The 26878-nt window shown below is 44.1% G+C and overlaps 1 protein-coding gene across 1 annotated transcript in view; it reads right to left on the bottom strand.

The window, feature by feature from the left end:
• LAMA3 (laminin subunit alpha 3) overlaps positions 1 to 26878 on the bottom strand; it is a 158719-nt gene that overhangs the window by 68235 nt on the left and 63606 nt on the right. Inside the window, exons 23-36 of the mRNA XM_069957689.1 lie at positions 25441 to 25583; positions 25083 to 25180; positions 23869 to 24022; positions 21944 to 22101; positions 19665 to 19773; positions 19133 to 19230; positions 18677 to 18848; positions 18293 to 18419; positions 18063 to 18202; positions 16096 to 16211; positions 9821 to 10032; positions 8795 to 8999; positions 6188 to 6332; positions 905 to 1045 (exon numbers count right to left, since the gene is read on the bottom strand). Of these exons, the coding sequence (XP_069813790.1) occupies positions 905 to 1045; positions 6188 to 6332; positions 8795 to 8999; positions 9821 to 10032; positions 16096 to 16211; positions 18063 to 18202; positions 18293 to 18419; positions 18677 to 18848; positions 19133 to 19230; positions 19665 to 19773; positions 21944 to 22101; positions 23869 to 24022; positions 25083 to 25180; positions 25441 to 25583 (2018 nt within the window). The remainder of the gene's footprint in view (positions 1 to 904; positions 1046 to 6187; positions 6333 to 8794; positions 9000 to 9820; positions 10033 to 16095; positions 16212 to 18062; positions 18203 to 18292; positions 18420 to 18676; positions 18849 to 19132; positions 19231 to 19664; positions 19774 to 21943; positions 22102 to 23868; positions 24023 to 25082; positions 25181 to 25440; positions 25584 to 26878) is intronic.

The raw sequence follows: 26878 nt of genomic DNA, 5'->3' as shown, positions 1-26878 counted from the left end.
GGCTTTCTCTCTGCTAATTTTTGAGGTGTAATGAACTGGGTCATGCTATTTGTGTTTAAGACGATACAGGTAGTTGGCATGTCCTATATCTGCAGGGTATAAGGCCAAGAAATCTCCCCTCTAGAATGTTGACAAGAGAGTTACTACATTCTTCTTGAACTTATGACACCACGGCGGAAAAATTATGAACTCCGAAAAACAGAGAAGCTTACTCCCCAAATCATCCAGCTGTATAGCTTTTACCAAAGGCAGAAACCAAATATTACAACCCAGCATCCAGACCCTTTTAGAATTGGAACTTCATGATTTAGAATAAGCCAATCTAATTCTAACCCTATAGTTTTATACCACCATTATGTGCATTTGTTTTTGGTTAATAAACCCATACACACTTTTCACCCCTACAGTTTTGTAACAGACTAAAGCCTTATGGCCACCTATGGACCAAGCACTGCCAAGCTGGTCCAACCACCACTGCAAGTGTTATTGTATTTGAATTAAACATGTCTGATCTCTAGAGTCTTTACACGTTCATGAGTCACTTCCACAATCCCTAAACACACAACGTCTATTAATTTCTGACTGAATGCTATAAAGCAAAACATAAACCACAAAAAAGTCTTTCCTAATCCTGGAATATCAGACTTCCTCGGGATAAGAAGAAACTTGAAGCTAATTTGATTATGTTACCAGTTTATAGAGAATGATGTCACCCAGTCTACCAAGGATCAGCTCAGTCTGCTCTGGGTATTGTAACCTGTTTTATATGAAGGGACAGGCTCATACAGTTTCACTTCTGCCAAACTAACCTTCAGCTAATCTGCAATTATTTCACATTCTTACATGAAAAATGAAAAAAGAAATGTAGGTGTAAAAAAAGCCATAAATAATTGCTTGGATTTACCTTTTTTCTGTGTTTATTGGATGAATGGCAAATATCAGTCGTGGCAAAGCAGAAACATCTGATGCATCCCTTGGTGTTTGTAGGGTCAAAATAAAATGATCCACTGCGACAAACATCACATCTCGGACCTTCGGTATTTTCCTGCATGTAAAGAAAGTTATATAATACTGTGGTGTTAGTAATAAACCCAGTGGATGGTCAGACAGCTCTATATATCTAGGACAGGGGTCTCAAACTCGCGGCCCGCGGGCCAACTGCGGCCCGCGGGACACAAGTTTGCGGCCCCCACCACTTTACTGCCCGGCGGCCCCCCTCCGCCGCCCGGCCCATTGATCGATCTCTCTTGTGACCGCAAGCAGTGTTTTGCTTGTGGTCACAAGAGTCTGTGTTGGACGGCCCCCGGCTGATGCTGCCTCCCTGGGGGTGTCCCCGGGATTCCCGGGCAGCACGTGCACCAGGGAGCTGTGTGCGCAGCGGCTGTTGCTTCCGGGTCAGGGAGCTGTGTGCGAGCTGTGTTGGGAGCGCTGACCCGGAAGTAACAGCCTGGCGCACATAGCTCCCTGGTGCGCGTGCTGTCCGGGAATCCCGGGGACACCCGCAGGGAGGCAGCATCAGCCGGGGGCCGTCCGTAAGAAGGGAGCTGCGACGGGGGATCGATGTGTTAGGTGAGTTGTTTTTTTTGTTTTGTTCTTTATCTACTTTGCGAGGGACAAGATATGGGGACAACATCTACAAAGAGGGGGGGCATTTATTTGGGGGGAAAGATAAGGGAGGCATCTATATGGGGGAAAAGTTAAGAAGGGGGCAACATAAAAGAGACATCTATATGGGGGGGAGATAAGGGGGGCAACATAAAGGAGGCATCTATGTGGGTGGGAGATAAGGGGGCAACATAAAGGAGGCATCTATATGGGGAGAGATAAGGGGGCAACATAAAAGAGGCATCTATATGGGGGGGGGGATAAGGGGGCAACATAAAGGAGGCATCTATGTGGGGGGGAGATAAGGGGGCAACATAAAGGAGGCATCTATATGGGGGGAGATAAGGGGGCAACATAAAGGAGGCATCTATGTGGGGGTAGATAAGGGGGCAACATAAAGGAGGCATCTATGTGGGGGGGGGGAGATAAGGGGGCAACATAAAGGAGGCATCTATATGGGGGGAGATAAGGTGGGCAACATAAAGGAGGCATCTATATGGGGGGGAGATAAGGGGGCAACATAAAGGAGGCATCTATATGGGGGGAGATAAGGGGGGCAACATAAAGGAGGCATCTATGTGGGGGGAGATAAGGGGGGCAACATAAAGGAGGCATCTATGTGGGGGGGGAGATAAGGGGGCAACATAAAGGAGGCATCTATATGGGGGGAGATAAGGTGGGCAACATAAAGGAGGCATCTATATGGGGGGGAGATAAGGGGGGCAGCATAAAGGAGGCATCTATATGGGGGGGAGATAAGGGGGGCAACATAAAGGAGGCATCTATATGGGGGGAGATAAGGGGGGCAACATAAAGGAGGCATCTATATGGGGGGGATAAGGGGGGCAACATAAAGGAGGCTTCTATATGGGGGAGATAAGGGGGCAACATAAAGGAGGCATCTATATGGGGGGGAAGATAAGGAGGGGACTACATGGGGGGCATCTACTATAGGGGAACTACACAGAGAGGGGCTCCCAAGGAGATGCACATGGGGCCATCTATATGGAAGACTGAGCAAGGGGCCATCTTTACACAGAGGGAGGCATATACTATAAGGGGGGTCACATAGAGTCAGCCTACCCACTAAACGAGGGTGTAAATGGGACAATACAGATGTGCAGTTAGTAGAGAGATGAGGATAGTGCCAGTGTGAGGAGCCTAATATGTTTCTCTGGTAGATTCTGTAGATTTGTGGCTCAAAGAAGTTCTCACAATGGCCGAGGACAGAAGGAGAAGATGATAAAAAGGGAAGAACTCCGATCAATGAAGACGTCCCCTGTGAGTCAACTGATGTAACTTTCATGTTCAGAAAGTTAAATGTTAAGGAACTGTCAATACAGACATTTGAATATGAATAATAATTACATTTGATGACATTGGAATGTTTTTGTAAGAGCTTTTCTTGTGGAAACCCTGATGCGGCCCAGCCTCACCCAGACTCTACCTCCAGCGGCCCCCGGGTAAATTGAGTTTGAGACCCCTGATCTAGGATGAGATTTGTCAATTGCCCTATTTGCCATACTGTGGAAGCTAGAGAATGGTGTCACTACGTTGTTGTGCCCTTTAATGTTACATGCGAGTACTATATTAAGAATACTATATATAAAGATGGTTCTTCTGACATGTCATACTGTAAGGATAGCATCAATGGAGGTCCAGGCCACAGGCTTGGAGTTGTAGTTTCACTGAAACATTAGAATTTCAGATTGCAGAAAACATAGAACACATAGCTCCCTGACAGCTAAGGAAACTCACTAGGTGGCAAGCTCCTGAAAGCAAATGTTACAGGCAGCAGAGAGAAGGAGAACGCCCCCTGCTGTTTACTTTTGTTACACATTGTAAAGGTAAATGTCAGGAGATGTCATGATGTCATGATTAGGAACATGCAGAATAGTAACCCTTGCATTATCCATCACTGTTTAGTGCTCTGGTGTCAAAGAGGTTTCACCATATATTGTTAAAGAAATGTTAACTAATGTTTCCATATTAGGCTGGCTTCACACTGCCTTAAAATCTTGGGAAAAACGCCAATAAAGATACCATGGTGTTTTTTTGTTTTTTTTTGCAAAAACTCCAGCGGACAGATGTTAGCTGGAAGTCAATGGAAGCTTATGATCTGCCTTACACACATTTTGCCTTACACAACTAGGTCATGTGATGGCAAAAAAGAAAAAAAAAAAAAAAAAGTTCAGCACACAAAAATGCCTAAACCACAAAAAAAATCATTCACATATAAAGTAAAAAATGCCAGAAAAAAATGCAAATACCTGAAAAATACATGGAAAAAAATGGATTGGCAGTTATTCTGGCATTTCTTTGGAGGCCTAAAAAACGCCTCACAAAACGGATGTGAGAGGGCACCTTTAAAAGGGTCATCCAGTCTAATAAAATTGATGGCCACGCCTCAGGCCAAGACATCAGCATAATGCTAAGTTTACACGAAACGATTATCGGGTGAATTTTCGCGATAACAATCGAATTCGAACAATAATCGTACGTGTAAACGCGGCGAACGATCGAAAAATCGTTCATTTTGATCTTTTAACATGTTTATAAATCGTTGTTTGCCAATCGCAAAAAATTCGCTGATCGTTCCGTGTAAACAGTCGTCGTGCGATAGTCCGGCCGCCCACCGCCCCGCCCCCCTGCTCATCCACAGCCCCCTGCGCCGGCTCGATCGCCACCCCCGCCGCCGCCGCTCCGATCCCCCCCCCCCCCCGCCGCTCCGATCGCAATCAGTGCTCCTCTTCAGCACTGATTGGCTGAAGGGGAGCCGTTTGAAATTCCCGGCTCATCTCTTCAGCCAATCAATGCAAGGCAGCACTGATTGGCTGAGGGGGAGCCGTTTGAAATTCCCGGCTCCCCTCTTCAGCCAGTCAATGCACGGCAGCACTGATTGGCTGAAGAGGGAAGCCGGGAATTTCAAACGGCTCCCCTTCAGCCAATCAGTGCTGAAGAGGAGCACTGATTGGCTGAAGAGGAGCCCTTTGAAATTCCCGGCTCAGCTCTTCAGCTAATCAGTGCACTGAAGAGGGGAGTCGGGGATGTCCGAAGACCTTCTGCGCGGAGCAGGTAACGTATGTTCTTCGCCGTGGCGGTGGGGGCGATCGGAGTGGCGGCGGTGGGGGCGATCGGAGCGGCGGCGGTGGGGGCGATCGGAGCGGCGGTGGTGGGGGCGATCAGAGCGGCGGCAGGGGGGGGCGATCGGAGCGGCGGGGGGGGGCGATCGGAGCGGCAGGGGGGGGGCGATCGGAGCGGCGGCGGGGGTGGCGGTCAGGGCGGCGCAGGGGGCTGCGCTTGAGCGGGGGGGGGGGGCGGGCTGCGGGCGGGTCGGGCTGCGGGCGTACGATTTTTCCGTACGATATATTGTACCGTCTAAACGCTGATCATTATAAAAAAAAATCGTTACTTCGAAATCGTTAATCGTACGATCGGGCCAATAATCGCCTCGTGTAAACTTAGCATTAGGGTCCATTTACACAGAAAGATTATCTGACAGATATCTGCCAGATTTTTGCATCCAAAACCAGGAATGGACTATAAACAGGGAACAGGTCATTAGGGAAAGACTGAGAGTTCTCTTTTTTTCAAATCCATTTCTGGTTTTGGCTGCAAAAATCTAGCAGATATCTGTCAGATAATCTGTGTGTGTAAACAGACCCTTAAATCTGGGGAGTTATTTAATGGGGCAAAGCTGTAGTAGTTGCGTCAATGCAGAGATGAGTGCTGGTGAATAATAAAAGGGCTGCAGCACTCGCACAAGCTGACATGGAGTTTGCCTCCCACCAATCTAATATTGATGGTCTATCCTGAGGACAGACCATCAGTTTTATAAACCTGGATAATGCTTCTACCTTCAGTTGCTCCATTATAGAAATGACTGAAGTCTGATGATTACCAAAACCATAGTGTACACCACACAAGGCACCAGGGTTTGTTTTGGCAGGTTAATAATAAAATGACTGGGAACATTTATTTGCAGTTTCTATCTTTTACTACGTTGGTTGGTTTAGCTTATCTTATTATTGTATAATGCCTATTAAATACATAGGCAAGATAGAACTATCACCAGCTTAGAACAACTACCTGATATCTGAAGATACATAAATGAACACTGAAGATGTTGGGAATTTTGCCATCCATTGTAGGATCATATGTTGAATTATGGAAAGTTTCCTGTTTCAAAGTAACAGTAGTACAAGGGGTGATAAGAAAAGTCTGTAAAATATTTTAATATAGAAATATATCTCTTCCTCTGCCTATCAGACTCAGCTCCTTCTCCCCTTACCTCCTGCACCTATCATTTTGTTCACTGGGACAGCAGCTTCTCATAAAAGTCTGAGCAACTAGAGAGATGGAGGCAGGGACTTGGCTAAGCTACTAGGAAACAGAAAATATTTTTTCATAGATTTCTCTGTTTAACTGTAACATAAGACAAATGGGATCAAATTAAAGGAGAGGATTGGTTTGTGTTCCTTTAAGGACAGCGCCCATACTGTGCTAGAAGAACAAGGAAGCTGAGACAAGTAGCGGTCTTATTTTTATGTTAATTTCTATGTGAAATGTATATATATTATACCTTGCACAGGCAAACCCCTGTATGGTGGTCACAGATCTGAGGTTCGGTCCCATATGAGTTACAGTCACAAGGAATGCAGTCAGGGAAGCGGTAGTAGCCAGGGGCACAGCGGTCACATTGCCTGCCAGTTATTCTGGGCTTACACCTACAAGAGAAAAGCGACTTTATATCAGGTACACTGCAAGCACTTTTTGGAAGAATAAGTGCTGCTTCCCTACAATAAAGTTTATACACTGAAACACATGATTTGTTTTAGCCACTTGGAAGCAAGTCAGTAAGGGCCCTATTTCACAGAGCGATAATCGTCCAAATCAGGCCCATTGGGACGGTTATCGCTCCGTGTAATATGTACAATCAGCTGATGAAACGATCATTGGCTCATCGTTTTTTATGTCCAGACCTAAAATCAGGTGTCGGGCATGCATGGCTACGTGTAATAGCGATGCTGACAGCCTATGACTGTAGCATAAAATAATAAAATATTAACTCACCATACCACATTCCCTGGTGTCCTCGGAGGCCTTCCCCGCTGTTTGCAGCTGCAGCTCTGCCTTCTGTTTTGGTCATTGCACCGACAGGCCGAGGCTGCTCAGGAATACTCTGGCTGAGACAGGTCGCGGCCAGTGATTGGCTTATTGGCCAGGGGACTGTCCCGGCCAGTGACTGGCTGGGCGGCCACAGCCTGTCAGTGCATAGACTGGAACAGAATGCAGAGATGCAGACAGCAGGGAAGGCCTCCGAGGACAACCAGGAATGTGGTAAGGTGAGTTAATATTTTATTTTTCTACATTAAAGGCAAAGGCTGCATGGACATCGCTAATGATGTCCGTGCAGCCCTTGCTGCCCGATAGTCGGCCTGTTTAATAGCTCAGTAAACGAGTGCCGATCTAGCAGATCCAATATTGTGTACAGTTTTTGATCGGGTTGTCTAATAGGACCGTATACCAGGTTCATATTATGTTTGGTACCCCTGAGGTAAACTGTAAATAACCAAAAAATGTAAGGCCCCGTTCACCTCATGTTTCATACCTTCAAATTAATATTAGCAGACTATAGTGGTAAACTACACTTTCAGGCCATCCAATACAGTTTGTGAATGGGGCTGCTTTCTTCCAAAAACAGTATCACATCTGTCTGCAGGTCAGTATCATAGCCGCTGCCTTCACAGTCACCATAGCAGTTACAGGTCCTGTGGGTGCAGCACTCATGTCCCTAGCACTGGGATGAGGATATCTGGGCAAGCACCACCTTTACCTATACCTGCTGCCTGAGGCTGACAATTTAATCTCTACTCATTTCTTAGTGTGGGATAGAGACTGGTGTTTTCACCATCATTAAAGGGGATGTCTAGAGAGCAGAAAAGGCAGGTCATCTTCCTTGTCCATACATGGTGTGCTATAGAGAAGCTTGTGAGGTACATGTTACTCTGGCTCCTCCATAGCATTACACTACACTTAAAGAAAATCTGTATCTATATAAACCCAACCCCTGAAACCACTGGTACTGTTGGTTTGATGATTGGAAATGCTAGCCAGTAGTGTCTTCCAAAATGTGCTTGGTGCCAATGTCTTTTTTTAAAATACTCTGTAATTCTTCACCAGCAGTGTCAACGAGGCAAGGCCCAGAGCATCCGTGCCCTAGGCCTGTGATGCCTCTCCTGTGTCCTTTTCCACCGGGGTGGGGGTGGGGGAGTTGAGAAGGACCCTTGGCTTTAGTTACACCTCATGGCTGGCCTTCTTCTATTCAGTCTTAGTAGAAATAGTGTGCATGTTCCTCAGCGATTTGTAGTGAGACAGGTACTTGGACATGGCGAAGCTTCTTGTTCCAGGCTACCGTGTCAGTGTGCCCGTGCTGTCTTTATCAGGACAGTGACTTCTGCGGTGCCAGCACTGTGAGAGTCACTACAAAGCAGAGCCCATACATCTCACAGAAATGACAGCTCCCAGATGCTGGTAAAGACAGCACAGGGGCACTGAAATAGTAGCCTAGAACAAAAAGCTTTACCATTTGTACTAGGGCTGAATAGAAGAAAGCCAGTCAGGGGGCGTAACTAAAGTGGGGGCAGAAAAGAACACAGGAGAGGCGTTGTAGACCTAGGGCATGGACACTCTAGGCCACACTCTATTGACAAGAATAAAAAATATTTTTTACAAAAACCACCAGCACCAGGCACACGACACACTAGGATTTCTGATTACCAAATGGTACCAGTGGTTTGGGGGATATGTGGATACAGATTCGCTTTAAGCAAGGAGCGCAGGCACATAGAAGAAAAAGGTTGTCTAGTAGCATAAGAAAGGCAAGGCAGGGGCAGTTAGGTGAGCCTTTCACCTAGTGACAGGTCATCTGTCATCACAAACTGACTATTAACTTAATTATCAGACAAACCATAAAACCACATATCTTGGGAATGGAAGGGCTGATCAAGAAACTCATAAGCTACAATACCAGAGAATCCAGTGGACTGGTGTGATGCTGGTTTTGGAGAAAACCAACCACATTTTTCTAATCCTAGACAACCCCTTTAATGGATTCATATTTAGGATTCCTTATGACTTATTGTATAGTTATATCTACACAGTTAAATGTTTTATAACAGTACCCAACCTGCACTGTCCACTTATAGAATCGCACTCTGGTCGAAATGGCTGTATGACTCCTGGGGTTGAACAGTTGCATCCTTCACATCCCAACAGAGGGTGGTAACTGAATGTATGCTGCAAACACACTTCACATATAGGTTTAACCGTCTGAGGTGGGCAGATGCATTTTCCAGTTATTTCATCACATAGGCGACGACCACACATGCACTCTAGATTATAAATAAAAAAAGGTTATTTGTATACCCGCAGCATATACCGAACTAGTTAGCATCCTAACCATAAAAATGGCAACACTGGTATACAGGGCCAAAAGAACAAAATTTCTGAATTCTAAACAAGATTCAATAAAATTAAAACAGCAATATGTATTAATAGTACATATACTTTTCTTTGACCATTAACTTTTGTACTCTTTAGACATCTAACAAGGGTAACATCTGGAGAATGTGCATCCTCTACATATCTCTTTCCTTTACATTAGATAATAAAATATTAACTTAAGTCATAACTCCCTGAAACGAACCAAGTAATGGTTACAACAACGATCAAGTTCTAAGGGAAAACCAGACACAAGTAGTCTAGGCATTTGTCTACAAAGACCACACTTTCCAGCAACCTTATCTATGAAACAGAGATAGGCTTAAAAGGGAATAGTGTACTAAAGTCAGCTGAATGTGCTGCCCCCAGTATAGAGTGTATGGTGGCCTTCAGCTACTCCACTTATCGATGATGCTGGTTAATATAAGGGTCAGACATGCTACATTTTTGCTGGATGACCCTTTTGTTTTTGAAGGGATAAGCCAGTGCCAGCACTGTCAGGCTGCTGCTTCATCCAACACGCCCTATAGGGATTATAAAGACGTTTGGCCATGCCAACTGTTCATGTGTATGGCTGAACAATTGTTTGGCCGATAGTTGTATGGACACTTTTATGTATAGAGAAAGATAAAACCTTGTGTATCCAAATAGAGTTGAGTTGGCATTTGGCTCTCTGGAGCAATGCAGGACTGGTAAGTCAACATTAACTCACGTCTACAGTGTGGAAATCCATAGTAGCCAGTAGCACAGCGACTACAAGTTCTTCCAATGATGTTAGGTCTGCAACTGCACTGCCCTCCAAATGGATTGCATACTTGGCTTGTGGATCCTTCAGTATGACATCTACATGGTAATGCCCCATCATTATAATATGCCACCAAAGATCTTGCAGAATCCTTGCAGAAGTCAGGAGAGGAAAGCGGACTAAAAAGGGAAAAAATGCAATTATTTATTTTAAATTAATATCTTTCAATTAAAACCATCTGCTAAAGTCTCTATATGGTGAAGTGGTGTATGTAAGCAGCTCCCAAACAGACACTGTAAAATAGAATACAATGAATACAAAGAACACAATGTGTAACATGACATTGTCTTCTTATTGCCCACCATTAGTGGCTACCACTAACCCCATGCCTTATTGTTCATATTTATCCAAAGGATTCTGACGGCCATGCTATATTGCATAGGATTATCCAAACAGAGCAGAGGTCTGAATGAAATCAGAATAAGCAGCAAAAGAAAGAGGACAAACCAGACTTCTAAGTGTCCGTGGGAAGTTATATTTCATTTTCCATCAGTTACATGTGGACCTAGTTGCCGCACCATGTCACCTGGCACCCACCTACCCTCGCTTTACTAAAGAGCCCTTCTATACAATGCTGTGTGATATATAGGGCTTGTACACCTGTCTGTATTAGGAGTCTGCATTCTCTCTAAAAACAACTGACCAGAAAAGATCTTGAACCCCACTCATAACTGTAAATTCTTCCTGTGAGTACCCACAAGGTGGCAGCAGCGCATTACATTTGGTGACTATACTTCTGCTAAACTGAACTGAATACAGAAATGGTGTTATAAGCACAAGACACAATACCATCTAAGGCTATGTTCACACAATGTATATTTTCATAAACCCACGGCCGTTGTACAACGGCGGTGATTATTACAGAACTATACATTACCCTGCTGTCTATGGGATCCCAGCCAGAGTGTATACACATAGTCAGTGGCGGTCTTTGGCACCAAGCACACCAAGCGATCGCTTGGGGCCCCCAACATCCAGGGGGGCCCCCACGCCCCGCTCTTGCGCTCAAGACCGCTGGACATGGCCGCTGCCCCGCTCGCTGCTGCCATCTGAACTGTAACTATAAGCACTCGTAATGAGCGCTCATGGTTACATGCAGCAGCACTGACAGGGCGGGAGACATTGGCCCCCTTCCTGTCAGTCACTCTTGTGGCGGCAGGAAGGGTTTTCCCTGCGGTCACAAGTGGAAGCTTTGTCCTTGTGGTGCCGGCGCTCCAGTGACATCACTGGAGCATCGGCGCCAGGACAAGGGGAGTGCGGCCTCTTGTGATCGCAGGGAAAACCCTTCCTGCGGCCACAAGAGTGAAGAGAAGAGGAGACGCCCGAACCCAGGTGAGTATAAGTGTTTGTTTTATTGTGTTATATACTATATGGGAGGGGGAGCACACAGGGGCCTGTGTAACTGGGGGACCGCACATCTGGGGTCTATATAAATGGGGGAAGCACACAGGGGGGCTATATAACAGGGGGAGCACACAGGGGGGCTATAGACTACTGGGGCTTCACAGAGGGGTCTATATACTACTGGGGGCAGCACACAGGGGGTCTATATACTACTTGGGGCAGCAGAATGAGGTCTATATACAACTTGGAGAGCACACAGGAGGTCTATATCCAAGTGGAGGAGCACACAGGGGGGCTATATACTACTGGGGGAGCACACAGGGGTCTATGTACTACTCGTGGGGCATACAGGGGGTCTATATACTACTGGGGGAACATACAGGCGGTCTATATACTACTTATGAGGCACACAGGTGGTCTATATATAACTGGGGGAGCACACATGGGTCTGTATACTACTGGGGCAGCACACAAGGAGACTATATAATACTGGTGGGGCACACAGGGGGTCTATATACTATTGGGGGAACCACACAGGGGGTTTATATACTACTGGAGGAGCACACAGGGGTCTATATCCAAGTGGGGGAGCACACAGGAGGTCTATATCCAAGTGGGGGAGCACACAGGGGGGCTAAATACCCCTGAGTGAGCACACAGGGGGCCGATATACTAGTGGGGGAGCACACAGGGGGTATATACAACTGGGGGCAGCACACAGGGGGTCTATATACAACTGGGGCAGCACACAGGAGGTCTATATACTTCTGGGGGAGCACACGGGGGGCTATATATAACTGGGGGAACACACAGGGGTCTATATACTACTGGGGGCAGGACACAAGGGGTATATACTATTGAGGGCAGCACACAAGGAGTATATATTACTGGCGATACTATACTACTGGGAGCAACACACAGTGGTCTATTGTTTTGGAATGCGTGTCGAGGGGGGGGGCCCCAGACATAACTTCGCTTGGGGCCCCAGAAATGCCAAGACCGCCCCTGCACATAGTATACACTCCGGCCGGGATCTCTAGTGGCACCGCAAACAACTGACATGTCATTGAATAGCAGCCACAAAAAACCCTGTCAGTGCACACAATAGAGCGAGCAGCTCCGGCCGCACGCTCCATAGTGTGCTGTGGGGAGTGCACCCACATCAGGATTCTGTGGCTGTAAAGATCATCTTTTCAGAGAACGTCCGTTTCCGTGTCCTATACGTAGCCTGCACATAGCCTAAGGCTTAACTTCTTTTTAACCCCTTAACGACAAAGGGCGTATAGGTACGTCCTATTGCCGGTAAGGGAGTTCAGAGCGGGGCCGCGCCACGCGGCGGTCCCGGGTGCCGCGTGTAGCCCGGGACCGTAGGTATTAGCGGCCACGGTCTGATCGCCGTGCCCGCTAATACAGTAATCAGATGCAGCTGTCAAACATGACAGCTGCATCCGATTACCGGATCCAGCGTCTCCCTGGTGTCTAGTGGCGGAGATCGCTCCGATCTCCGTTTCTGAAGCCGGCCGGGGACCGCTCCAAGATGGCGCTGTCCCCGGCTCGGCACTCGTTTGTTTCCGGCTGCAGCAGCCGAAAGCAAACGAGTATCGATCTCGTGGATCTCTGCAGCATATCTATGCTGCAGAGATCTCTATGAAAGATCAAAGCACTTATACTAGAAGTCCCCCGGGGGGCTTCTAGTATATGTGTAAAAAAAAAAAATAAAGTGTTGTTGTCAATAAAAAGCACCCTCCCCTAATAAAAGTCTGAATCACCCCCCTTTTCCCAGGTTATAAATAAAAGTAAATAAATAAATAAATAAACATGTTTGCTATCGCTGCGTGCGTAATCGCCCGAACTATCAATTAATCACATTCCTGATCTCGCACGGTAAACGGCGTAAGCGCAAAAAAAATCCCAAAGTGCAAAATTGCGCATTTTTGGTCGCATCAAATCCAGAAAAATTGTAATAAAAAGCGATCAAAAAGTCGTATATGCGCAATCAAGGTACCGATAGAAAGAACACATCATGGCGCAAAGAATGACACCTGACACAGCCCCATAGACCTAAGGATAAAAGTGCTATAAGCCTGGGAATGGAGCGGTTTTAAGTGACGTATATTTGTTGACAATGGTTTGAATTTTTTACAGGCCATCCGATACAAGATAAGTTATACATGTTACATATCGTTTTAATCGTAACGAATCGGAACGTGCATAACAAGTCAGTTTTACCCCAGGGCGAATGGCGTAAAAACACATTTCCCTCAAATAAACAAAATGCGTGTTTTTTTTCAATTTCACCACACTTTTTATTTTTTTCTGGTTTCGCAGTGTACTTTATGCAAAACTTCAGCCTGTCATTGCAAAGTACAATTAGTGACGCAAAAAATAAGGGCTCATGTGGGTTTCTAGGTGGAAAAATGCAAGTGCTATGGCCTTTGATGCACAAGGAGGAAAAAACGAAAACGCAAAAATCGAAATTGGCTCTGTCCTTAAGGGGTTAACTTTATATTCACATATGTTATATTAGTAATATGTTACTGACACTATGGCCCTCATTTACTAACAATGCATCAATTATAAGCCATTATGCTGTTGTTTCAGTTTTTTTGCGCCAAATTCATTAATGTGGTGACTGTCCTTAATAAATCTGGAAGGTTTTTCACAGGACAAAACTAATATCCGATCATCCCGCCACTCTAGAAGTGGCTGGCTTTAGAATAGAAAAAAATGCCGGTTAATTTAGTAAATCTGTTGGTTGTGGCAGGTTTTAAAAGACACACCCATTTTGCAGGTTTTTGGACAATAATTACAGGTTTGTTGAGTTTTTGCCGCACACCTTTAGTAAATATGTCGGCACACTAAACCGACCGGGAAAATGGACAGAAACCTGACAATTTGCTGCTGGGAACATGTTAGTAAATCCGTCCCAATATGTTTTTCGTATTGCATGTTGTGAATACTTTTGGGAAATTAAAGCAACTCTGTACCCACAATCTGACCCCCCCCAAACCGCTTGTACCTTCGGATAGCTGCTTTTAATCCAAGATCTGTCCTGTGGTCCGTTCGGCAGGTGATGCAGTTTTTGTCCTAAAAAAATACTTTTAAACTTAAAGCCCCGTGCCAAATGGGAGTATCTGTGCCCCAACTTTGCACCAACCCTCCGTCCCTCCTCCCCACCCTCATCATCATTAGTAATGCTCCAGGCAGATTGCCTCCTATTCCCCACCTGTGGCAGCCCAGCACATGGACCTGTGCAATGTTCAGCATGGAGAAAATGTTTCAGTGGCATTCTTAATAATGAAGAGGGTGGGGAGGAAGGATGGAGGGGTGGTGCAATGTTAGGGCACAGATACTCCCGTTTGGCACAGGGCTTCAAGTTTAAAAGTATTTTTTTAGGACAATAACTGCATCACCTGCCAAACGGACCCCAGGACAGATCTTGGATTAAAAGCAGCTATCGGAAGGTACAAGCGGTTTGGGGGGGGGGTACAGAGTCGCTTTAAATGACTATCATCTGAGGAGTTATCTTTTTTAGTTAAACACTTTCCATGTTAAAGCGACTCCGCATCTACAATCTGACCCCCCTTAAACCACTTATACCTTCTGCTAGCTGCTTTTAATCCAAGATCTGTCCTGGGGTCCATTCAGCAGGGGATGCAGTTATTGTCATAAAAACAACTTTTAATCCGGCAGCGCTGTGTCTAACGGCCGGGGCTTACATTTGTATATGCATTAGGCTGGCACACCCTCTCTGCCCTTCCTCCCCACCCTCCTCATCATAGGAATACTCCAGGCAGATTGCTTCCTATTCCCCACCTGTGGCAGCCCGGCACATGGGCTGGATCGTTAATACACCTGTGCAAAGCTCAAACAGCAGTAAATGTTCCTGGATCATTCCTAATGATGAGGAGGGTGGGGATGAAGGACAGAGAGGGTGTGCCAGCTTAATGCATATACCAATGTAGGCCCCGGCCGTTAGACACAGAGCTGTAGGACTAAAAGTTGTTTTTATGACAATAACTGCATCCCCTGCCGAACGGACCCCAGGACAGATCTTGGATTAAAAGCAGCTATCTGAAGGTACAAGTGGTTTGGGGGGGACAGATTGTGGGTACAGAGTCGCTTTAAGAACCACATCACCTGCCCAGCAGTAGGAACACAGTTACACTATATGACCTTTTACCACATCTGACCACATATAACCTATTTACCCATATGTAGCTGTGGCTTTCACCAAATATTTCATTAAGCAAAAAAATCTCTTCTGAGGATCATTGTTGTTGGTAATTTTTCAGAAGACATCGGTAAGTACCTCAGGCTAAGGCTATGTTCACACTACGTAAAACTACGGCCGTAGTTCTGGACGCAGAACTACGGCCGTAGTTTTGCGGGGTGGAACATAGCCTATCTTCAATGGGATCCCGGCCGGAGCGTACACACATAGTATATGCTCCGGCCGGGATCCCATGCGGCGCCGGAAAAAACTGACATGTCAGTTTTCTGCGGCCGGAATTCAGTGAATTCCGGCCGCAGAAAGACCTGTCAGTTCACACAGTGAAGCAAGAGGCTGTGGGCTATGGGAAGCTCTGATGCGGGTACACGAATCAGAGCTCCGTGGCTAGAAAGATCACCCGGCCGGTACTTAAGTACCGGCCGGGATGATCCGGGCTAAGACTGGCCGTTCCGTGACCCGGCCGGGGTCACGGAACAGCCGGATGTTCACGTAATGTGAACATAGCCTAAAGATGTATAAATGGTGCATATGGAAATATGTGGATCACACAGTGAGAATAGAAAGGTAAAAACGGGGAAAAAAAATGTCTGAGAAATATTCTTACTCAATATAGAAACTGTTTTCTCCGCATATATTTATGAAGTCAAATGATTTATCCAGCGGTTTCTCCTGCAAGATGTCATAGGTGAAGTTGTCTGCTGGCACAAGCTGGACGGATTCCTGAAAGAAAAAAATGTTTCATGCTGCCCTAATATTGTCTGCAATTTGTGTCTGTGGAAAACAAAGCATTACAAGCATACAAACAATATTTTTATTCAAAATCGATAAAACCATCCAGGCCTTAGTACAGGGAACATGTAAAATTGTTAGTATAGGTAAATTTAAGACATATAAAAGCGAAGGACACCCTCACCCAGATTACACATTCTTAGTGTTGTGTGCCACTTTGAGGCTATGTTCCCACTATGGGAATGGGACGTCATTTTACAGGGAAAAGCGGACGTCTATTGATAATGATAGCCGCAAATAAAGGTCATAATCATTATATGCGGATGTTATTATCAATTATCACACATAGAGAAAAAGGAAGTTAGGAGAACCTCAAGGTATACAGCATACTAAGTCTAAAAAATTTTAAGTTTAATGGTGAGGATATGAAATTAGTATAAAAATAATAATAATAGTAACCTTATGTATTACTTATGCACAGTAAAAGCAATAATGATTAAAATCAATGAAGATGATAGCACTATAGACTGTAAAAATAGCCCAAAGAATACTCCATAGGAGTGTTTTGTGGCGGGACGCCACTTTTACCTTTTTCTACCTCTTCTATGTTCACACATAGTAAGAGACTGGCCGTTCCGTGACCCGTGTGAGCCCGCATCAGAACTCCCCATAGCACACTATGGAGCAAGCGGCCAAACCCATTCGCTCCACAGTGTGCACTGACATGGTCTTCTACTGGTATTCACTGAATAGCGGCCGCAGAAAACTGACATGCCAGTTGTTTGCGGTGCCGCTAGGGCACTATGTGTATACACTCTGGCCGGGATCCCATAAAAGGCAAGGTAAGGTATATTCTCGTAGTAATGGTTTTACTAAAATATATGTTGTGTGAACATGGCCTAAAGATGGAATTAAATATGTACTCTGTGAGGGAAGTAGCTTTCCAACATGTCACATATAAATTAACAGAATTATTATACAGATGGGCAGCCTTGTCGCATGAGATGTTAGTGAAAAAAACAAACAACAGATAATAGATTAGGTGCCAGCCACTATGATTTATCAGATGCGCGCTAAAAAGCAAATCCATGAAATTACATTCTCACAGATGACACATTTACATATAGTTTTTTTTTTTTTTTACAAAAAAAAATATTTTTCTTTTTAATTGTCATTTGCAATTTTTTTTATCCTGGTTGGGATTCCACTAGTGGCCCTGTTCACACCTGCATCTGTGGTTCAGTTAGGGGCTTATGCTGAAGGCGCTAGCAAAAGGCCTGGACAAAATAATGCACAATGCAATACTACATTTTCTGGTAAAATGGCGGACATGTGCTGGAAAGCCGACAAACTATATTGTAGTCAACTGCTAAGGCCACCTTCACATGTCCGGAAAATCTGTCCGGATTTCCTATCAGGAAATACATCTCCCATCATGTCCTGTTTTTTCTTCTGATCAGGAAATCCTGAAGGTTTTTCCTGATGGTTTCCTGATGGTAAAAACGGATTACTGTCAGGAAATCCTGATACTTTCCTGATGGCTTTTGAGGTCTCCTGATCAGGATTTCCTGACAGTAAAAACTGACACGGACGTGTAAATGGGGCCTAACTGTGTCCTTTAATAGATCACTATTTTGTTGTTCTGCTCCAATGACAAGGCAGCACAATGGAGATGCTTAACACAGATGTGAATGGGGCTTTATGTCTCTAAAGTTCTGAACTACGGTTACAATTTCTTTTTGGAATTTACTGTTAAATTTATAAAAATTCCCTAATGTTTTCGCTGCCAATAAAAAAACAACCCACCAACCAATCAAAAAGTAATCCAATGTCTCCACTCACCAGGAGTAGCAGCTTGTCTGGAGGAGTTGTCACAGTTACTGACAGATCTGGATTAGTGACATCAAGGCTGATACGGTTACCAGCAACCACCAGACCTCGACACCCAAAAGTGTGAGGACAGTATAAAGCATTGAAGGTACCTGAGGGAATTACATACATTCATTAAGAGAGCTTAAAAGAATATAAAAAAGGCAAAAAAACTATTTATGAAGTGGTTTCCAGCATCGTACCTGACCACTGCGTTCCACCATCAACCAGCACTGACACAGGGAATGCAGGGTTCTGAGTCTGGTAGTAATGGACAATGAAGACATACCTCCCTGTATTAGGTATTCTTCTGCCAAAAGTGATCTCATTCTGTGTGATAAAAATTAATATAGGTATAGATAAAGTGCACATTATTTGAGTTTCTCTCATTGCCATTACTGCATATAACTTTTTACTTAACCCTGTCAAAGTCCACCTGAATGCCCTTATGCTGTTTTTTCAGTTTTATAGTTAACAGTCAAGTTTCATAATGGGGATCACTAAGCCACTATGTTTTCAGATTTGGAAACGTTCTCTATGAAATTAAAGGTCAGGTAGGTAGGTAGGTCACATGACCAGCAAAATACCTGTTGTGAAGTAAGCAACACTTTTTTGCCCTGGTGCCAAGGAAGGCCTGCTCCATGTACAGGTTCTTGCTCTATGTTCTTCTGTCCACCAAGATCTATAGCATCCTTGACAGGGTCCAGCAGTAAAGACAGAGGTGGATTTTCGTAGATTGAAGACTGGATACATGAAGGACTTCAAAACAAGAACAATTTATGTTTTATATATATATATATATATATATATATATATATATATATATATTTACATTCTCTTATTAAACCTTAGTGTTTTGCTGTGAACTGCATATAGAACTGCATATCACTGCATTATATGATGTAGAGTTGTACGTAAGGGGACTAATAATTCTTTATATAAAATAAAGACATACTATGGACAAGTTACTTTTTGCTAAATGAGTAGTTGGCTAGTTTAAAGCCCAATTCTGACCTAAGGAAATGCTAAGGATATACATTTACCTTTGACCAGGAGTCCGTCCATAAGCTGCTATACAGTGCACCTTTGGCTCAGCATACTCAACACAGAACTCTTCAACAGGAACCATACATATAGTGTGCTAAAATAGAGGAGATAATGGTTAACAGAGGTAAAATAACCTACTTTGTGTACACTATGAGGCCGCGTTCACACCATGTATAGCACTGGCCGTTCTGTGACCCGGCCGGGTCACAGAACGGCTGGTGGTACTGAATATCATCCCCGTCGGTACTGCAGTACCAGCCAGATGATTTTCATTTCTGCTGAATTCGGATGTGCGCCCGCATCCAAATTCACTGCTGCACACAATGTAGCGTGGGGCTGGAGCCGCACGCTCCAATGTGTAAAGTGACATGTTCTGTGCGGCCGCTATTCAATGAATAGTGGCCGCACAAAACTGACATATAAAGCAAAGCAAAGGTCTTGGAGAATATTGGGGCAGAATTCTTAGGAGTTGTATAGAAGGTTAATATATACAATGACCAATGGATATCTGTAAATATTAAAACTCACCAACAGGAAACTGACTGATGATGCTGTCACATAAATTTCAGCATCGGAAAGTATCTCAAACTTTGCAATGCGATTCAAGTTGTCCACTACAATACTGCGGCAGAGGAAGCTGTAATACAACATGTACACAAGAAATGAGCATTTACAAAAAGGAATATCTTTCTGCCCATAATCCTTAATAAAGCACTTAGAGCCTTCATTTTCATAAAAGGGACAAAAAGTTGTTGTTTTTTCCAGTTAAAGCATTAATGTGCATTTAAAAGGGAAAATAATAGTAGCTAAGAAGAATGTACAGTAAATAGGTAATTTTTATTACCTTTATCCTTAGCGTCGCTCTTGTTAAATCTTCTGTTTTTTTAAAGGAAATTTTCCGCCAAAAGTATTTTTTAATATGTTATTACTTATGGAAAGTTAGACAGATTCCTAATGCACATTAATTATGTAGATCAAGCAGGCTTCAGAATCCTATGGAGTGTCCAGCAGGGGGCGCACTATATATAGAAGTCTATGTAGTGTATTGTATATGCAACTGTATGTAATGTAGTGTTAGTGACACTATCACAGTGACACAGGGCATCTCCCTCTATCCCTGTGCTGCCGATGACCAGGCTCACACCAGGGGAGAGGTAGATAGATGGCACCAAGCAGGGAGGGAGAGAGGTGCCCTTACATCTAACTACCTCCCCCCTCCCTCCCTGCTCGGTGTGTGGGACACATACACACTGTACTACTCCTCCCATCATCTGCTCATAGTATGAGCAGATGATGGGGGAGTAGTACTAGGCCGATCCCTATCACCATAACCACCCCACATTCCGTTAACCAGCATACATCCCTCCATCCACCACCCACCTCAATCATACCATGAGCAGATGATGGGAGTAGTACTACAGTGTGTATGTGTCCCCCACACCGAGCAGGTAGGGAGGGGGTTTGGTAATTAGATGTACGGGCACCTCTCTCCCTTCCTGCTCGGTGCCATCTGTGTCCCTGTGATATATTACATACAGTTGCATAAACAATACAATATGTTATAGGAAAGGTACAGTAATAAGATTTTATATTTTGCTGGGACAGGGATCAAAATGAAAAAAAAAGGAGGGATACTTACCCTCCTATTCCGGTCCCCCTCTGCTCGTCTCCTCTCCCTGCTTTCAAGAGAGGATACTAGAGCAGTACCTTCTCACTCTGCCAATCACTAGCTGCAATGGTGTGCCATCTTGGCCATTGATTGGCTGAGTAGACAGGTCTTGCCGAGACAGATCCTTCGTTGTCTCGGAAGTAGGGAAGAGACATACGCAGTATCACCTCTGTACAAATCTGACTGAACAATGGCAGACACATATGGACTGACAGCTCACAGAGGTATACTACTTTAAAGACATAGGGGGAGATTTATCAAAGGGCGTAAAATTTAGACTGGTGCAAACTGCCCACAGCAACCAATCACAGCTCAGCTTCCAGCTCTGGTGAAAGGAGAGAGGAGCTGTGATTGGTTGCTGTGGGCAGTTTGTAACAGTCTACATTTTACAACCTTTGATAAATCTCCCCCATAGAGCATTTAAAGAAGCAGTTCACAAAAAATTATTATTGGCACCCCCAGTAGGCGCTGGCACATATACTCACCACAGCTGATTGGTGTCCCGCGGCGCAGCTTTGTTCTGGTCCCGCGGTGCTGTTCAAATCTGCCTGCTCACGTCAGCCTCTGCTGTGACTCCTCTTTTGTCTCCTGTGATTGTATGCTGGAACTCACACGCTTCAATGCATTCTCTATGAAAGAGTTTGACTTCCGGCGTTCAATCACAGCACACAGAAGAGGAGTCACAGCAGAGGCTGAAGTGAGCATGCGCCGGATTTGAATGGCGCCGCGGGACCAGAACAAAGCCGTGCCGCGGGATACCGATCAGCTGCAGTGAGTATACATGCCAGCACCTACCGGGGGGCCAATAATAATTTTTTGTGTCCTGCTTCTTTAAGAGCCTGTACAGAAGCATATAGAGGCCATACAGAGGTGAAATAAGGACCTGTACATACTCTGTACCCACCGCTTTGCCAAGCGCATGAGCTCTTAATGAAAAAATCTTGTGCAGATCCTCAATAAGTATTACATTGAGGGACGCATTGAACACTGTGTTTACCTTTCTACTCCCAATCATGAACAAGCTGGCAAACACCTTCATACAAACAGGAGACACATGAGCACAGGTAAAATAAACCAATGAATGGAAGCTCATGAAAATGCATTCAGGTACACAAATAGGACAAGGCTCTTACTGTACCTGTATTTACAACTGTACAAGTTGACTCTGCCTGAAGTGCTGGGGTCATTCCTTATCATCACATTCAGTACATACTGCTGGGCGTCTTCATTGGCATATTCAAAAATAAGAGCGTAAACTCCAGCCCGAGGGGCTTTAATGCTAAAATGTAACTCTACCTACGGGAACCAACATAGTAGAAAGAAAGTTTCCTTTAGAGAATTATATCCTGTGTAATAACCTGAATACATTGACCGTATCAAAGGCAAAGAAAGCTGAAAGGGCATCTGTCAGACGTCTGGTAAATTGCATGATTAGGCTCTATTCATGTTATGTACTGGCTGTATGTTTGTCTGTTAGGCTACAGAAGAGTTACACTACTAAATGTGAAATGGAGAGAAGAGTGCAGCTGCACCTCACACCTATGGCTGATAGTAAAGTCGCTAAACTACTTTAAAAACAAACACTACTAAACTACATGTGAATAAAGTATATGCCACAGGGCGTCCTTTTGGAATAGTTTTGGCTGATATATATAGTATATACTATATAAAAATTATAATAAGAAAGTCCAGAGCCGCCACCTCAAAATGGCAGTCTGGAAAGGTATCTATTGACAGCTGTGTCCTTCCAAAACCACCAGCAAAAGTCTGTATTCCAATGGCAGCATAGTAATGTATCTCGCATACATCCCCACTTTAATGACTTGCCTTTCTGCCATGTCATCCTGTAATGGCACTGTATCATGACTCCATGTTCAGCCCAACTAGTGATTTTTAAAATAGTCTAAATCTCTTCATAGATATGTTAATACACATGGCCATTATTGGTCGTTAAATAACAGATGTCCATATAAACGGCAGCATTTCAGCAGTGTGTGAATATAGCTACAAATTGCATCCACACTTCTATTATGCGCTACATGATACTTGACTGCTGCCTGAAACTAGTTTCCGAAGCTAAATGATATATAATATTATAATGCAAATTCTTTACAGCACAACTTTTTCCCAGTTTTATATAAGAAAGTAGTTGAATTTGCACCTAATAAATGATTCCTGGGTGCATATAACTATTTAGTCCCCAGCTTCTTTAGCAGCCACTGCTGGTTCTCCTTCTGTTTCACCATGGAAGACATCCCCTCCAGTCTCCACAGAGGAAATGCTCTGCAGAACATACAGTATTTTTCTCCTGCTCTGTATCAGTGCATATACCCATGTACCCCCTCCCAGAGCGGCCATGAGACTATAGGAGTGTCCAGTTTAGCTGTAGGGCAGACATCCTGAAAACAAAGCATTAAATTGGTAGAACAATGGAATCTATCCTAGGCTGCGTTAGCTGCCAGATGGATTATTGTCAAGCCGTCCACACAACTGTATCTATTTTGCTCAGATTAGGGAAAACTGGCTGCAAGTGCAGAATGGGACATGTTCCCATATAAGTGCATGTGAAGCCTTTCGGAGCTTACAAGCAATACACAGCAACCCACTGGATGCACTAGGTTTACTGGGAATGTTTCATACTGTCCACTGAATAGAATTTGCATCAGCAGAATTTACTGGCATATATATATCAATCCTACAGAACGGTTTTAAACACATGATGTGTGTGAAAAGTGTATTCTATTATATCTGTGAGGTAAAAGCTGATTATACCCAGGGCTGTATTAACAGCTGCTGCTGCCCTAGGCACTAAACCTGAAGACGCCCCATCTTCATGCACCTGTTGGTGATACCAGACCTGACCAATACCATTATACCCCCAACCCCCCTGGAAAAGACACCAGATTTACTGGCAAGTCTGAACGGGAGGAGGGAAACTAAAAAAATAAAAACAAAAAAAGTTGTTTTTTCCGTCCCCCTGCTCCCTGGTGCTGCCCCCCTGCAAGGTGCTGCCCTAGGCACCGGACCACGGGTGCCTAGTGGTAAATACGGCCCTGATTATACCTGTCTTCCTGAAATTGCTGCCATTAGAGGATGCCCATGACCTGGTTGTCGAACAATTATTGGGCGGTTTTCTCCATCCTGTTTGAAATACTCCATTTCTGTACCATGTAGGCAGGTAAACTTCTCCATGGGCAAATGCTGAAAAACTAAGCAGCTAAACAAAAAAGTGGAATAACACTACATTAAACACTACATTAAAAAAAACAACAACAACAACAAAAACAACATATAAACAGCCACCTTTAACATACTAGAGTACATTCACACAGTACTGGTAGGAATGGAGTGAAAAGGTGTACCATTTCTGGCTGTAAATGGCCATGGCTGGTTATTACTTTATGTGGGTTATGCACTGGTGTTGCCAACACAAAATGGAACATTACAGTTTCGGTGCAAGAATTCAAAGGAGCGGAAAGTGGGATTTTGTTTTTGTTCCCATAGGTATGGTGTAAAGGGGTTGTCTGGGAAGCGGAAAACATAATGGGGGGAGATTTAAGAGAAGTAAGAGCCCCTGCCATATGCCAGGGGGAAGACACAGATTCTTTCCTTCTCCCTGACATATGCCAGCCGTAACCACTGCTCTCCTGATAGACGGGTGGGGAGGAGAGGCAAGGTGGCCTCCTCTCGCAACTTTATCATGATTTAAGCCTGTAGACTTGCACCGCAATGACTGCGCCAGGTGCAGGGCTGGCCAGCTTCACTAAGAGGCGTACGCCTCTTAGTTAATCCGTCCGGGGAAAAGGAAATGGGGTTTTACTTCTTCTCTTCACACATCTTGGAAAGATATTGTCCAGAATAAGAGGGGGTGTTCCGATCATGCCCACATGAGACATTTTCTAATCCCTGGACAACCTCTTTAAATGTCCTGATATGTTGCTGTGACAGAACAATTTTTGAAAAAACAAAAGACAAAAATTCAATTGTTAAATGTAAAACATGTTCCACGAAGTGCTGCTCCCTGTGATCACATTTTTAAGTTAAGGGGGCCATGCACCTTCAATAACTGACAGCTGATCTTTCAGCAGTCAGTTATCTCCCCCATCTTGCCCCCATCCTCTCCATACACAGGAACGTTCAGCACAGCTGAGTGATCCAGCGATAAGGCTGACAAAAGTATAAGGTGTATAGGGACCTTTAGCAGGGTTAAAGAGATATTACAAAGAAATGGAAACAATGGGTTTTGAACATGACGCTGACTTCAGCCCTAGACTTACTTTGTCCCAACTGGTCCATTATAGTCACATGGCTCTGTAACTCTCAGCTGTAGAATGGAGGCTTCGTAATAATCACTTGGCAGCAGCACAAGGTAATCCTACAGGGAAATTTTATTACACAGATAGCCTCAGTAACAGATTTTATAAATTCCTTACTGCTGTACTGATTAATAAAAGCAATAAAAATCCAAAAGCATATTATTGTACACGGTATATTGTACGTCAGTGTATGTTCATGGTATAGGGAGATTGTTATATATGGCTACATAGAATAGAAAAAAAGCCGCAGGATGCTGAGCCCTGCTGTACAGATATGTACACTACTGCAATGTGTGTGGCTTCAGAGCAATGATCTTACCAAGAGGATTCCTTCTACAGAAATTGTAATTATCCAGTTTCCAGGCACCAAAGAGAAAGGCTCGGCAAAGCTTTTTCCTGGCACAGTAAGGAATGCTGGCTCCGTGCTCGGAGGGAACACAATGTCTTTCACATCTAAGGAACCTATACATTGTAAACAGTCACAATTTTAAGAACAAACAGTATTTCTATAGATTAAACGACACAATACTATAATCACCTGGAATATAATGTACAGACTATTTTCTTTCTGACAGTTGTATATAAAACATACAATAATTATAATGTGGTCAATGTAACGTTAACATAGCTGAGATCATATAAATGACTGCATACATAAATTCAATGTAAAATTATTTGGACTTCAGGTAAAGCCATGTGTCTCATAGTAATACACATTATTTATAAACGACCCATGAAAAAATAAAACGTCACTGGCAACTTCTTTTATTCTCTCTTGCACTTTAAAAAAAAATCTCCCTTAAGGACTTTGGTAGGAATGTAGCAGGATCCATATGCCAGACTAAGGGTGGTATTACACGGGCCGATGGGGGCCCGATAATACCTGTAAACGAGCAGCGATCTGCTAGATCGTCGCTCGTTTACTGGACCTATTACACGGCCCGATAATCGTTAAACAAGGGCTGCAGGGACATCGTTACCGATGTCCTTGCAGCCCTTGCATAACTATATAAAGCACGCAGGACCCGGGGAAAAGAAGACCGCAGCAGCAGCCCTGGAAAGTGGATAGGTATTGTATATCGTCAGTCGCCGGCCGCGCACCGCTATTACATGTAGCGGTGCACGGTCGGCCCCGGACGAAAATAGGTCTAAACAAGTTCTGCCTCTCCCACCCATGCCAGGCACACACTTCTACATTAATCTTGGGGTATTTACGTTAGCTGTAAGCTGGTGTAGGTTTATATTACAATTTACACCTGCGTACCAGGCTAAGCCCCTCTGCCCACCCACCTGACAAACCCACCAAAAAGATGCTTAATATTGTGCAAATGCAATTCTGCAACTCCACGGCTTTTAGAGCAGAGTGGTGGTTGGTAACCTAGAAAACGAAAACGATAAAAGCCAAAGAGCAGCATATCAGGAGGAGGCAAGTTTACTAAATTATTGTATTTGCAAAAATGTTTAACTTGACAAACCTTATAAGTCATACAACTATATTGGCTGAGGTGGGAATACCCCTTTAAAAAATAAGAGGGGCCATACTTTTTTTACTCTCTTTGTGTTGAATGCTTAAAACAATGGAAATATATTAGTATAATGAAAAAAATATATAAAAAATTAAGTGAAAGCTTGAAATACAATTGGTTTATGAAGTTAAAGTCTTGGCATTGCAACTTTTATAGTGTAAGAGTCTGCCAATCCTAATCTTTGGCAGCAGCCTATATGCCAGCATTTATACACCCTTATGGTACTGTGGA

The sequence above is a fragment of the Dendropsophus ebraccatus genome, chromosome 2, assembly GCF_027789765.1.
Source record: "Dendropsophus ebraccatus isolate aDenEbr1 chromosome 2, aDenEbr1.pat, whole genome shotgun sequence".
NCBI classification, from domain to species: Eukaryota; Metazoa; Chordata; class Amphibia; order Anura; family Hylidae; genus Dendropsophus; species Dendropsophus ebraccatus.
The sequence above is the reverse complement of the archived record's forward strand: the minus strand, read 5'-3'. Positions and strand labels throughout refer to the sequence as shown.